The 15,387-nt window shown below is 31.8% G+C and overlaps 1 protein-coding gene across 4 annotated transcripts; it reads left to right on the forward strand.

Moving 5' to 3' along the window:
• Positions 1–10,672: 10,672 nt before the first annotated feature.
• Positions 10,673–15,032, forward strand: Lnk (SH2B adapter-like protein Lnk). Of its 4 annotated transcripts, XM_035870428.2 has the most exons (6): positions 10,679–10,930; positions 11,218–11,821; positions 12,325–13,208; positions 13,288–13,487; positions 13,615–13,863; positions 14,454–15,030. In XM_035870428.2, the coding sequence occupies exons 2-6, from the start codon at positions 11,322–11,324 to the stop codon at positions 14,592–14,594; spliced, it is 1,974 nt and encodes a 657-aa protein (XP_035726321.2). In that variant the 5' UTR covers positions 10,679–10,930; positions 11,218–11,321; the 3' UTR covers positions 14,595–15,030. The 4 variants fall into 4 exon arrangements, with proteins under 4 accessions (XP_035726323.2, XP_035726321.2, XP_035726320.2 ...); XM_035870430.2 differs by having other exon boundaries at positions 10,673–11,821; positions 13,291–13,487; positions 14,454–15,032; XM_035870427.2 differs by having other exon boundaries at positions 10,679–11,821.
• Positions 15,033–15,387: the final 355 nt, after the last annotated feature.

Consider the following 15,387-nt stretch of genomic DNA (forward strand, 5'->3'; position numbering starts at 1 on the left):
TCGATTCGAACAATCAAACGAAGTTTAATCGCGCCCGAGAACACCAACGCCTGTGCCCGCCGACACGCGCGCTCATGTTCTTCCTATCCTTCCCGTAATCGCGCATAGAAATCGATGATGAATCCAGCCATGCGATGTACCATCCGGTCGCAGATGAACCTATCCCTCGATGATCTATCCTGGAAAAGAAGAACGTAAGCAGAAAATAAGAGAAAGAATAAAAAATACATAAAATAAAACATAATATATATATATATATATATATATATATATATATATAATATAAATAGAAAATGAACATAATTAAAAACATAATTAAAAACATAAACACATAATTAAACACATAATTAAAAATGAAAAATATGAGATAGAAACGAGAGCCGGAGAAAGAAAAGAGAGCCCCAGAAAGAGAGGAATAGAGAGCCCCAAAATGATAAGACAAGAGAAACAGTTCTATATGATGCTGAGACAGCAGCCCGCACAGAAGCCCTCGCCCACAGGCCCCACCCATGGGTCCCACCCGAGATATATAAAGAATAATTAATGAGAGTAAATAAGAATAAATAGAAATGACAGCGAATATAAAAGAGAGATAGAATAATTTCCTTTTCGTTTTTCCGAGAAATTATTGTACAATAGATTTCTGATAAATTTCTTCTTTTGAAGTATTATTAGCTATATAGAATGAAAATATGTTAATGATTAGTAGGAATTAGTTTGAAAAGATATTGGAAAAGTAATGCAATATGCAGCCATTCGCTCGGTAATACTTGCATTTAAAAGTTTACAATTAAACTTTGCAAGTATTAACGACCCAGGTCTCACTACGTGGAAGTTGCTGCATGTGGAGACCCACGAGCTAACGGTGACTCTACTTTACTCTAAAATCCGCGTACCGCGATACCGATCCCTCATGCCTTCCGCTTCGGATATCTTGGGCATGGGACAAAGCTAACAGGAAGTATCTAGCCTTAGCTACAGGGACTCCACTTACAGAAAGCTTAACCGTTCGACACCCTCCGCCTCAGGCATAACGGATTATTAAGCACATCTGAATTCGTGCATCCGAATTTCGAACAATCAAAGCGCATTAATCGCGTTCGCGACACTCACGTGTGTTATAATTACGTAGATTCTACTGTTCTATCCAAATTCGCGAAGTAATCTAATCGATATGTCGAAGAAATAAAACGAAGTCCCCGGTAGGACTTTCAATCGCGCAAGCGAACTCTTACGTGAGTGTTAGAATAACGGTGACTCTAAGTTGAAATCCGAAGCACACTCCGAATTTCAACACTAAAACGAAGTCCATGATAGGACTTTTAATCGCGCCCGGACACCCACGCAAGTGTTCGAAAACGGTGATTTTACTCTAAATAAACTAATCGAATATTCGAGCAAACAAAACGAAGTCCCCGGTAGGACTTTTAATCGCGCACGCGAACACCCACGCGGGTGTTAGAATAACGATGACTCTAAGTTGAAATCCAAAGTGACATATGCTAACCGGTATTTAGACTTTCCATGATATTTGTCGGGATTTCCGCCCCGCTACCAAACATTAGGATTGTCATAACATCAGCCAGCTATGTACAGCACTACAAGGTAAACCGTTCGCGCACCCCGAATTTCAACACTAAACGAAGTCCATGGTAGGACTTTTAATCGCGCCCGGACACCCACGCAAGTGCTCGGAAAACGGTGACTCTACTCTGAAAAAACGCGTTCGCGAGGTAATCTAATCGAATATTCGAGCAAAAATTTAAACGAAGTCCACGGTAGGACTTTTAAGTCGCGCCCGCGTTCATTCACGTGAGTGTTAGAAAAACGATGAATCTACTCTAAATTCGCGTTTTCGATACGAGCAATCAAACGAAGTTTAATCGCGCCCGAGAACACCCACGCTTGTGCACGCCGACACGCGCGTCAGTGTTCTTCCTATCCTTCCCGTAACCGCGCATTAAAAACCGATGATGAATCGTGCCAGGCGATGACGCATTCGACCGGAGGTAAACCTATGCCTTGATGATCTATCCTGAAAAAAAAAGAAGATAAGGAAAAAATAAAAAAAAGAAAGGAAAAGACATATTGAATATCGCTGCATGATTGCTCGATCATCCCTGAAAAAGAAAAAAAGTAGATGAATAAAAGAAAGATAAGAAAATATAAGTAGCTCTGCACGCTGCTGAAACAACAATCCGCTTCATCTGATGGGTCCTACCAAATACTTAAAAATTAAAATTAATTAGAACATATTAATAACAAACCTAAAAACATAAAAACATAATTAAAAAGAAATAACATAAATAAATATTAAAAAAACATAATTAAAAGAAAATAACATAATTAAATTCTGAAAAGACATAATAAAAAGAAATAACATATTAATAACATAATTAAAAACACAATTAAAAACATAATTAAAAAGAAATAAGATAATAAAAATCTGAAAAGACATAATGAAAAGAAATAACATATTAATAACATAATTAAAAACATAATTAAAGAAGAAAAATATGAGTAATAAAAGAAAGCTGCAGGAAGATAAGAAAATAGAAGCAGCCCTACACGATGCTAAGAGAACAACCCGCACAGAGGCCCACACCCATGTCCCCATCCCATGGGTCCCACCCGAGACTAATAAATCATAATTAATAGTAGTAAGTAAGAATGAAAAATATGAAATAGGAAAGAGAGCCCCAAAAAGAGAAGAAAAGAGAAGCAGCTCTATAAGATGCTGAGAAAGCAACCCGCACAGAAGCCCTCGCCCACAGGCCCCACCCATGGGTCCCACCCGAGATATATAAAGAATAATTAATAGGAGCAAATAACAATGAAAAATATGAAATAGAAAAGAGAGCCCCAGAAAGAGAAGAAAAGAGAAGCAGCTCTATAAGATGCTGAGACAGCAACCCACACAGAGGCACACACCCATAAGCCCCTCTCATGGGTTCCACCCGAGATATATATAGAGGATAATTAATGACAGTAAATAAGAAAAAATAGAAATGACAGTAATTATACGAACGATAAAATGCTGAATTTAATTTGATTAAACTTAAGAAAAATAAAAGATTAATTAAAAAGAAATGAAATATTCTGAACACAGATATAAATAAATATTATTCTCTCTGAAAGAAATATTATATTTATTAATCGATAATGTATGATAATGTATGTACATGCTCTCTATAGCGTTGCTAAGAATATTCTATTGTTTAAATATTAATTAATTATTTCTTCACGTGTTCGCGATCCCACGACTCGGACCTAGCTGAAAAGAAATAAGGAAAGAAAAAAGAATTAGTATATATGTATATTAATTATACGAACGATAAAATGCTAAATTTAATTTGATTAAACTTAAGAAAAATAAACGATTAATATAAATAATTATATATTATTCTCCCTGAAAGAAATATTATTATATCTATTAATCGATAGTAAATGACAATACATGTATATGATTTTTATAACGTTGTTAAGAATATCTTATGGTTTAAATATTAATTAATTATACTTTACGTATATCGTAGATTGCTTAAATGTTAAGATAATCCTATTTATTAATTATTCCTTTCCGTGTCCGCGATCTCATGACTTAGACCTAGCTGAAAAGAAATAAGGAAAGAGAAAGAATATGTATATATGTATATTAATTATACGAACGATAAACTTCGGAATTTAATTTAATTATACTTAAAAGCTAAGAAAAAAAGAATATTAATTAAAAAAGAATGAAAAATTCTGAATACTGATCTAAAAAAGTATTATATTACTTTTATATTTCATAGATATGCGATTTTAATATAGAACTCGATTTTATTAAAATAAAATTATGAATTGTATTGAACTTTATAAAAGAAAAAATGTGCTAAATTTATAAATCGACTTTAACATAAAATTTAATTTTATTAAACTAGAATCATAAATTCAATTAAGTTTTTAAAAAAGTTTAATATTAAAAAGGCATAAAATATGAAATAATCCTATTCGCGTACGCGTGGCAATGTGGGAATATTATTTACGGAAAGTTACTTCGTCTCAGTTTTTTAAATTTACACCCGTACACCCATCACCATAAGAGCATTTTGAGTGACAACATGGTAAAATTAAAATACTAGCATAGTAAAACTAAGAGCCATTCTCGAAAGTTCCTAGTGAACCTTCGAAAATAACTCAATAGCCTAATAGTTGTCCTCTTGAGCCACATGTTGTCTTCGGCATATAGCCCCTTCTTTGCTTCGTGCCTTTACCTAATCGATTATCACTCTAAAACTGTAACGACAAAATTTGATTCCAAATTCTAAGATATGAAAGATAACCCTAATACAATCCTAACGAATCTGAAAACTTATTATTATCCTCACGAAAGATACTTTTTCGCTGTGTGGGAGAAATTAGATATTAATTATAAAAAAAATTAGAAATTAGATAATAGTATATTAATTGCTGAAAATCCTGAGCTAAAAAATAATTAATTTATCATCTAGGCTTACGGACTATGACTCTCTTTGTCTTTTAGCAATTATTCTACTCGACTTTTTTCTTTCAAAAGCAATGACTCTATCGAGACTTTTCTTTTATCAATTCAAATTGATTAAATATTTAATTCGTTATTATTTAAAAATATAAGGAAATTCCTTGAACGCTCTTCTCTTACAAACGATAATTTTAATTATTATAAAGATATCATGCACGGTATCGTTTGTAATCAAGAGACTATCCATCGCGAATATCTTCTTGTTCATTCTTTATTAAAACTCATGAATAACGACGATTCGTTGATATTTCCGCGCGAGCAAAATATTTAAAAATATTTACAATTTATAGGGATTAAAATTTATCAGGACATATTCAAAATTTGAAATAATTATAAACGCGTTTGAACAAGAAGACCCTATCCTGATCTAATAAATAAATTAAAAAATAAAAAACCATTCACGAGTAAATCTCCGAAAAAATTTACTCGTGGTCACTCAATGCTCTTCTACTAATTAATTACAACCAATCACCCGTGCCAATTCGGACCTTTCGTCCTCGACATGATTGAGTGATCGGAGGGACTTAAAAATTCACTCACAACTTAAGAAGTTCTGCGATGGCTCCAAAACACTCGTCCGCGGTTTAAGTCGAAATGGTTGATTAGGTAGGTCGACACCGAGGTTGATAAAAATCCTCTTCAATGATGCACTGACTCTATTACGCGATAAATAATTTTTAACGAACGGTCACTGAATTTACTTCGAGAAATTGTACTGTCTTTTGTAAATACAGTCTGTGAGACTGTTAAAAAAGCAAAACGGTTTGCAAACAAACACTGACTCTAACGATTGCATTGCACGTAATCGATACAAATACACTTGTTTAAATCGCGAAACACGAACGAACAAACACTGCTTCTACTTCGCGACATTCGTATTCCAGCGATACAAATATTCAATTACATTAATGGTTCGCAAGCCATAGCAATACTGTTTTGAAAGAAAAAAATAAAAACAAAATTATTAATATCACTGTATCAATAAGAAATTGTCAAAGTTAATTAAAGGGCCGTTTATGTTAATGTTTATATGTGTAGGCACAAGTCTACAAACCCGAGATTAAAATTTTAAAGTATTGGCAGCTTATATCAAAATTATTTTAAGTCTCTCGAGCGTATCTTTCGTTATAATGTTTAAACGAATCTATTATTGTTTAAATATTGCTTTATTGTAATCAGTTTATGTTAAGGAGTGTTTAATTTATTTAGGAATTACCAAAATTATTAATTTATAAGTTCCGCGATCAGAAATAGAGAGTACCGATGTGTACTGAACGGAATGCAAAAGAATACTAACTCGCGAACCGTCAAAGTTAATCGAAGGATCGTTTATGTTTATATTGCACAAGGCCAACAACTCCCGAATTAAATTTTGAAGTATTAGTATTTTATATCAAAATTATTTTAGGTCTTTTCCTTTATAATGTTTAAACGAATCTACTATTGTATAAATATTGCTTTATTGTACTCAGTTTATGTTAAGGATTGTTTAATTTATTTAGGAATTAACGAAATTATTAATTTATAAGTTCCGCGATCAGAAATAGAGAGTACCGATGTGTACTGAACGGAATGCAAAAGAATACTAACTCGCGAACCGTCAAAGTTAATCGAAGGATCGTCTATGTTTATATTGCATAAGGCCAACAACTCCCGAATTAAATTTTGAAGTATAAGTATTTTATATCAAAATTATTTTAGATCTTTTCCTTTATAATGTTTAAACGAATCTACTATTGTATAAATATTGCTTTATTGTACTCAGTTTATGTTAAGGATTGTTTAATTTATTTAGGAATTACCGAAATTATTAATTTATAAGTTCCGCGATCAGAAATAGAGAGTACCGATGTGTACTGAACGGAATGCAAAAGAATACTAACTCGCGAACCGTCAAAGTTAATCGAAGGATCGTTTATGTTTATATTGCACAAGGCCAACAACTCCCGAATTAAATTTTGAAGTATTAGTATTTTATATCAAAATTATTTTAGGTCTTTTCCTTTATAATGTTTAAACGAATCTACTATTGTTTAAATATTACTTTATTGTGGTCTGTGTATGCTAAAGATTGTTTAATTAATTAAGAAATTACCGAAATTATTAATTTATAAATTCCGCGATCAGAAATAGAGAGTACCGATGTGTACTGAACGGAATGCAAAAGAATACTAACTCGCGAACCGTCAAAGTTAATCGAAGGATCGTTTATGTTTATATTGCACAAGGCCAACAACTCCCGAATTAAATTTTGAAGTATTAGTATTTTATAACAAAATTATTTTAGATCTTTTCCTTTATAATGTTTAAACGAATCTACTATTGTATAAATATTGCTTTATTGTACTCAGTTTATGTTAAGGATTGTTTAATTTATTTAGGAATTACCGAAATTATTAATTTATAAGTTCCGCGATCAGAAATAGAGAGTACCGATGTGTACTGAACGGAATGCAAAAGAATACTAACTCGCGAACCGTCAAAGTTAATCGAAGGATCGTTTATGTTTATATTGCACAAGGCCAACAACTCCCGAATTAAATTTTGAAGTATTAGTATTTTATAACAAAATTATTTTAGGTCTTTTCCTTTATAATGTTTAAACGAATCTACTATTGTTTAAATATTGCTTTATTGTACTCAGTTTATGTTAAGGAGTGTTTAATTTATTAAGGAATTACCGAAATTATTAATTTATAAGTTCCGCGATCAGAAATAGAGAGTACCGATGTGTACTGAAAGGAATGCAAAAGAATACTGACTCGCGAACCGTCAAAGTTAATCGAAGGATCGTTTATGTTTATATTGCACAAGGCCAACAACTCCCGAATTAAATTTTGAAGTATTAGTACTTTATAACAAAATTATTTTAGGTCTTTTCCTTTATAATGTTTAAACGAATCTACTATTGTATAAATATTGCTTTATTGTACTCAGTTTATGTTAAGGATTGTTTAATTTATTTAGGAATTACCGAAATTATTAATTTATAAGTTCCGCGATCAGAAATAGAGAGTACCGATGTGTACTGAACAGAATGCAAAAGAATACTAACTCGCGAACCGTCAAAGTTAATCGAAGGATCGTTTATGTTTATATTGCACAAGGCCAACAACTCCCGAATTAAATTTTGAAGTATTAGTATTTTATATCAAAATTATTTTAGATCTTTTCCTTTATAATGTTTAAACGAATCTACTATTGTATAAATATTGCTTTATTGTACTCAGTTTATGTTAAGGATTGTTTAATTTATTTAGGAATTACCGAAATTATTAATTTATAAATTCCGCGATCAGAAATAGAGAGTACCGATGTGTACTGAACGGAATGCAAAAGAATACTAACTCGCGAACCGTCAAAGTTAATCGAAGGATCGTTTATGTTTATATTGCACAAGGTCAACAACTCCCGAATTAAATTTTGAAGTATTAGTATTTTATGTCAAAATTATTTTAGGTTTTTTCCTTTATAATGTTTAAACGAATCTACTATTGTATAAATATTGCTTTATTGTACTCAGTTTATGTTAAGGATTGTTTAATTTATTTAGGAATTACCGAAATTATTAATTTATAAATTCCGCGATCAGAAATAGAGAGTACCGATGTGTACTGAACGGAATGCAAAAGAATACTAACTCGCGAACCGTCAAAGTTAATCGAAGGATCGTTTATGTTTATATTGCACAAGGTCAACAACTCCCGAATTAAATTTTGAAGTATTAGTATTTTATGTCAAAATTATTTTAGGTTTTTTCCTTTATAATGTTTAAACGAATCTACTATTGTTTAAATATTACTTTATTGTGGTCTGTGTATGCTAAAGATTATTTAATTAATTAAGAAATTACCGAAATTATTAATTTATAAGTTCCGCGATCAGAAATAGAGAGTACCGATGTGTACTGAACGGAATGCAAAAGAATACTAACTCGCGAACCGTCAAAGTTAATCGAAGGATCGTTTATGTTTATATTGCACAAGGCCAACAACTCCCGAATTAAATTTTGAAGTATTAGTATTATATAACAAAATTATTTTAGGTCTTTTCCTTTATAATGTTTAAACGAATCTACTATTGTTTAAATATTACTTTATTGTGGTCTGTGTATGCTAAAGATTGTTTAATTAATTAAGAAATTACCGAAATTATTAATTTATAAATTCCGCGATCAGAAATAGAGAGTACCGATGTGTACTGAACGGAATGCAAAAGAATACTAACTCGCGAACCGTCAAAGTTAATCGAAGGATCGTTTATGTTTATATTGCACAAGGCCAACAACTCCCGAATTAAATTTTGAAGTATTAGTATTTTATATCAAAATTATTTTAGGTTTTTTCCTTTATAATGTTTAAACGAATCTACTATTGTATAAATATTGCTTTATTGTACTCAGTTTATGTTAAGGATTGTTTAATTTATTAAGGAATTACCGAAATTATTAATTTATAAATTCCGCGATCAGAAATAGAGAGTACCGATGTGTACTGAACGGAATGCAAAAGAATACTAACTCGCGAACCGTCAAAGTTAATCGAAGGATCGTTTATGTTTATATTGCACAAGGCCAACAACTCCCGAATTAAATTTTGAAGTATTAGTATTTTATATCAAAATTATTTTAGGTTTTTTCCTTTATAATGTTTAAACGAATCTACTATTGTTTAAATATTACTTTATTGTGGTCTGTGTATGCTAAAGATTATTTAATTAATTAAGAAATTACCGAAATTATTAATTTATAAATTCCGCGATCAGAAATAGAGAGTACCGATGTGTACTGAACGGAATGCAAAAGAATACTAACTCGCGAACCGTCAAAGTTAATCGAAGGATCGTTTATGTTTATATTGCACAAGGCCAACAACTCCCGAATTAAATTTTGAAGTATTAGTATTTTATATCAAAATTATTTTAGGTTTTTTCCTTTATAATGTTTAAACGAATCTACTATTGTTTAAATATTACTTTATTGTGGTCTGTGTATGCTAAAGATTGTTTAATTAATTAAGAAATTACCGAAATTATTAATTTATAAATTCCGCGATCAGAAATAGAGAGTACCGATGTGTACTGAACGGAATGCAAAAGAATATTAACTCGCGAACCGTCAAAGTTAATCGAAGGATCGTTTATGTTTATATTGCACAAGGCCAACAACTCCCGAATTAAATTTTGAAGTATTAGTATTTTATAACAAAATTATTTTAGGTCTTTTCCTTTATAATGTTTAAACGAATCTACTATTGTATAAATATTGCTTTATTGTACTCAGTTTATGTTAAGGATTGTTTAATTTATTTAGGAATTACCGAAATTATTAATTTATAAGTTCCGCGATCAGAAATAGAGAGTACTGATGTGTACTGAACGGAATGCAAAAGAATACTAACTCGCGAACCGTCAAAGTTAAGCGAAGGACCGTTTATGTTTATATTGCACAAGGCCGACTAACCCAAGATAAAATTTTAGAATATTGAAGTTTTATATTAAAATTATTTTTAGTTCTCGTGCATAACAACCTTTGTGACATTGGATAGGAATTTTTTTATTTTTACCATAGAATCATTTATGCGATGAGTGACCGATTAAGTTATAGTGTCTTCTTCATTCGAGCATAGTGAAATGTATTTGAATGCGTTAGGAAATGTTCATAAAATCTGAATATTATCTATTTACGCACATAAACAGGAAAGCAATCGCTACTTCACGGACATAAAACATACACTATTCCAGCGTGTTGTGAAAACCAGTAGTAGGAGTACAAGCTTCTTTTCTTTTGCCGCAAATTTCGAGGGGCGCCACAGTACTAAACTTTTTCTTCGCGAAAAATGTCTAAAAGAGCAATTAAACCATCAATAAAAACAGGAGTAATTCTTGATGAATTTTTGATGTACGAGATCTCACTTTAAAGACTAAGATTTAGTCTAGATCATACCTTTCTCGAATTTTTGAGAAAGCTTTTTATTTGTGCATAAATTATTGCCGAATATTATCATTTTTCAATATGATTTTTCTCAAAGGAAATAAAGCTTTTTAAGAAATTCAAAGAAGATATGATCTAGATTAAATCTTCTTCTTTAAAATGAGATTTTGTTCATTAAAATCGGTCAAAAATTACGCCTGTTCTCATTGATGGCGTAAACAATTATGAACCTAGGTGTAGTGAACAGCCTTAATCGTGATGTGGGCAAATATTTTCATCAAAAATAAATACGATTACATGAAAACACAGGCAGAGACAATTGAAGCATGATTGAAAATTTAGACGCAACAAAGAAAAGACGCAACGAAAGGTTATTAAGGTTAAAAATGTTTAACCTTTGCCAGTTGGGATTCTCATCATTTATAATTTTATCGCGTGGAGAAATTAGTTAGAAAGTAAATGTGATTGATTATATGGCCGGTTATCAATAGGAACGAGAGTTAAGGGATTAATAATAGTTCGTGGATTGAAAAATTTGTCTGTTTTTTTATGTTTTTTCGATGAAAATAAAGAAATAATCGTTTTCTTTCGTATTTTTCTAAAGAGTAAAAAGTATTTCTTCATGTGCGCTTATCGTTTCCTTTAGTTGCGCATCATTCGTAGTATAGTTTATATAGATATATGCGTGTTATGTGTACGCGCAAGTGTACTCTGTAATACATATTTCTTCGATTTGTAAAAGGGGAGTTTTGTACGACGAACTGCGCAGTGGAGGTGTTATAGCGAGGTGTAAAAACAGGAGGGGAAGAGCTCTCGCCTCCGTTTAGCGCGAGGTAAACGCCGGTAATGAGTGTTTATATTGGAACGGCGATAACGACATTGACGACGACAACTACGACAATAACAACGGCGACGGGAACGGCGAGTACAGTGATAGGACCGACAGTAACGACGCTGACGACGACGACGGCGGTGGCGGCGGCAGCGACGACAACAACGACGACGACAACGGCGACGGCGACGGCGACGACGACGACAACGACAACGACAACGACAACGACAACGACAACGACAACGACAACGACGACGACGACGGCATCGGTGACGGCGACGGCGACGGCGTCGGCGGTTGTCGCGACGCCAGACACCGCGACCGGTTGGATTGAATTCTGTGAGCGACACGCCCGTGCCTCGGCCTCCGATTTTGCCAAGGCTTTTTGCACTTATGTCAGCCTAAATCTACCTGAAAGTGCCAGATCCACCTTATCTCATCGTGACTTTCTCAGAAAATTTGTTGAAAGTTTCTGCGAGCACTTTGAGAGCGAGTACTTGCGTCGAACTGTTAGGTCTGTGATTCAATTTTAATGATAAACATAGAGTTTATGTAAGATAGCTTGATGTAACGATACTTTCTCTCCAATTGCTTTTTAAGTTTTCATTATTTGTAGAACAACCCAAGTTTATTGTAATATATTCTTCAAACGCACACGTTTAGTTGCTCTTTTCTTCGAGTTTCATAACTTTATCGATCACTTGTTATTTAAAGCTTCCTCTGCATGGTTAACAGCAATTATTTCTTTTTTTTATATACTGATTATGAAGTAGGATATTGTCTTTTGTAAAGAATTCGAATTATATTTAATAGATTATTGTTAAAAGTATGTATTCTAATCTTATTGTTGCATGTCAAAGCTTATGTTTACAAACGTTAAATATACTTAATTCAATTACACAATTTGAATTTTACAATTTGAATTTTACAAAAACCTTAAGAGAAATAATGATATAGAAATTATGAAATATATGTATGACAAAATAAATGATTTTTGAATTTATTCTTTCATTTTAGATCACTAACTGCATATGATGTTCGACAAACAGCATTCACTGAAAGGGATACAAATACTATATCACAAAATAACAATGCACCAATTCGTGCTTCATCACATGAAGAATTTAGTGATTACTCTGAACATGATGGTGAAACAGTATCACCAAAACCTGTTCACAAACCTTTCTTTCGTAGATTATCATTTAAAGGACTTAAGAAAGGAAAGAGTTTCTTTCATAAACAACAAAGTGATGAAGTAGAATTATCTCATAGTGAACACCGTAGAGATAAACATTCGAAAACTAAACTTTCTAAAATTGTTGTGGAATGTAGAAAAGAGGGTATTGTTAATTCTTTGATGGGGGAAAATATAGATGGAACTCAAAAATGGGAAAAATCTAGATTGGCATTGATAAAAGCCATCGGAGGTTATATGTTGGAATTTTATTCTCCTCCAAAGGCAGTAAAACCACGTAGTGGTGTTTTTTGTTCTGCAATAACAGAAGCTAGAGAAACCACAGCTCTTGAAATGCCAGATCATGAAAACACGTTTGTGTTGAAAACACAAAATATGGAATTTGTAATAGAAGCTCATGATTCAAATGATATGAGGTCTTGGCTTGCTACTATTAAATACTGCATGCGTACTGTACAGCAAAATTCTACTACACCTGTTTCTGGTACACGAGATTCAATTGCAGATTCATTGGGACATGCTCCGCTTGGAATTAGTAACGAGGGTGATAGACTAAGGGCCAATTCGGCAAGTAAAGGTTCTCGATTAACATCTCATGAGCATACAGAGGAAGCATTATCTAATCCACCAGAATTGCCTCCAAGGTTGCGTATGCGAAGTAGTAGTAATTTAGAACTATGTTCGTCGCAACAAGAAATTGAGCAATGTAAGGGAATAATGATGCGTATAAAAACAATTGATTATATTTCATTGGGATAAAATCAAACAATGGACTTTGTTTTTAGTAGCTGCAAATGATGGTGAGCTAGATTTATCAAGTAGTTTACGAGAGTATCCTTGGTTTCATGGTACATTACCACGTTCAGATGCAGCACAGCTTGTCTTGCATAGTTCTGCTAATGGCCATGGTGTCTTTCTTGTTCGGCAAAGTGAAACACGAAAAGGAGAATTTGTATTAACATTTAACTTTCAGGGAAGAGCAAAGGTAATCTATTAAAGATTAAAAAATTATTTTAGCAAGAAAAAATCTAAATAATATTATTTTTGATCTTAAAAAGATTAAAGAGAATTGATTCCTCGTTTGTATAGATTTTTTATATTTATTATTTTAGCATTTACGGATGACACTGAACGATCAAGGCCATTGTCGTGTCCAACATCTTTGTTTTCCGGCGATATATGATATGTTAGAACATTTTCGTCAGAATGCCATACCTCTTGAATCTGGTGGAACTGCCGATGTTACTCTAACAGAATTTGTGGTGGCTAATCCTGCTTATCGAATGACACATCACCATATGATAGGCGTAATGCAACAGTCGCAAGAAAGGAGACCTCCAGTAGCTCCAGAGCCCAGAGAAGTAAGAGTCAGCAGTGGAAGTCTAACTCCTCTTGAATGAGCGCGAGTGGCCAACACCCACAGTCTGAAGTCTGACTTACAGACAGTGAGTAGATAACTAGATAAAGTGATGCGCTCTCTTTCCATTCATCTCATAAGTATAATGGCTCTACCAAAATTAAATTTAATTGTATAAATAAATTTTATGATATATATGTAATTATTATCAGTCAAGTAATAAGTTATCATAATATACTACATTACAATTGATTCTTTGAAATTTAATTCAGATTTAAGTCTCATGCGCGCTAATTTTTCTATGCAAGAAAATAAAAGTATATTGGAATGTAATTATTCTAATAACAAATTTGTTGGCTTAAAAAAATGACAGTGGGGCAAAAAAGCTCGCTTTTTCATATGGTGTATTCTTAAAGCTTCTGGTATTATTATGATCAATTGATTTTTATAATATCAGTTCATACATTATTTTTAAGAGAATTAATTCAGTTAATTTTCTTATTTGTATTTATAATAACAATAACCAGAAAATTTAAGAATTTTTCCAAAAGTGTTTATAACGATATATAAAATAATTATTTATAATTGAATTAGGTACACACATATGGAGGTTCTATAAGAACACGCACTGACTCCTTGGAAAGACTGGAACAACAACAAAATAACATTGCAGAGCAACAAGGTTCAACATCAACCACTGGAAGAGCAGTTTACAATACGTATAGTTTTCTCTGACGATGGATTCGTTATAATTTCTATCATTAGAACAATATTCGTTTTGTTTTTCAGATTAAGTTGCATCAATAACATGAACTAAGGAAATCTCCTATAAGTAACTTCTGAAACATATGTTCTATATTAAAATATTTTGAACAAGTATACCTTTTGGTAGACCGGCCTTTTGAAGAGCTATATCACATTGTTTAAGATTTAATATTTCGCCAATATCATTATTATAATTAAAGTACGATTAATGAATCAATTTTTTTATTTCAAAGAATAAATACTAACAACTAAACCATTTTCTATTAATATGAATTTTACATTTAATATTAGGTTTATAATCATCCTAAGTGATCTTTTATATTCCATAATGTTGATTTTTATAATCTTTTATGAAAATGATTGTGATATTGGCAAAATAAAATTATATTCTGCAATGTATTAAGAGCTTAAATTTAAGGTAGCATTTGAAGTCATTTTTGAAAACTTGATTTAATTTTATAATTTTTTCTTTTTTTTTTTTTTTTTTTTTTTTTTTTTTTTTTTTTTTTTTTATTATTATAAGAAATAAGATAAATTTTCAAGTCTATTGAATTTATTTGTGTTAATGATGGTGCATACGAATTTTAAAAATACTTTTGAATTCTTCTCAATACGAATTTAAAAAAAATTTTTATAATTTATCAAGCAATATTTTGATAAAAATTTACTTTTTTCTTTTGGTTTATTTAAAATATTTATAAAGAGAAAACTCATAATAATTTGTTGTTTATGAGCCTTTTTGCGTGCATGAAGTATAAAGTTA

The sequence above is a fragment of the Vespa mandarinia genome, chromosome 17 (assembly GCF_050613455.1).
Source record: "Vespa mandarinia isolate Hongniang chromosome 17, ASM5061345v1, whole genome shotgun sequence".
Classification (NCBI taxonomy): Eukaryota; Metazoa; Arthropoda; class Insecta; order Hymenoptera; family Vespidae; genus Vespa; species Vespa mandarinia.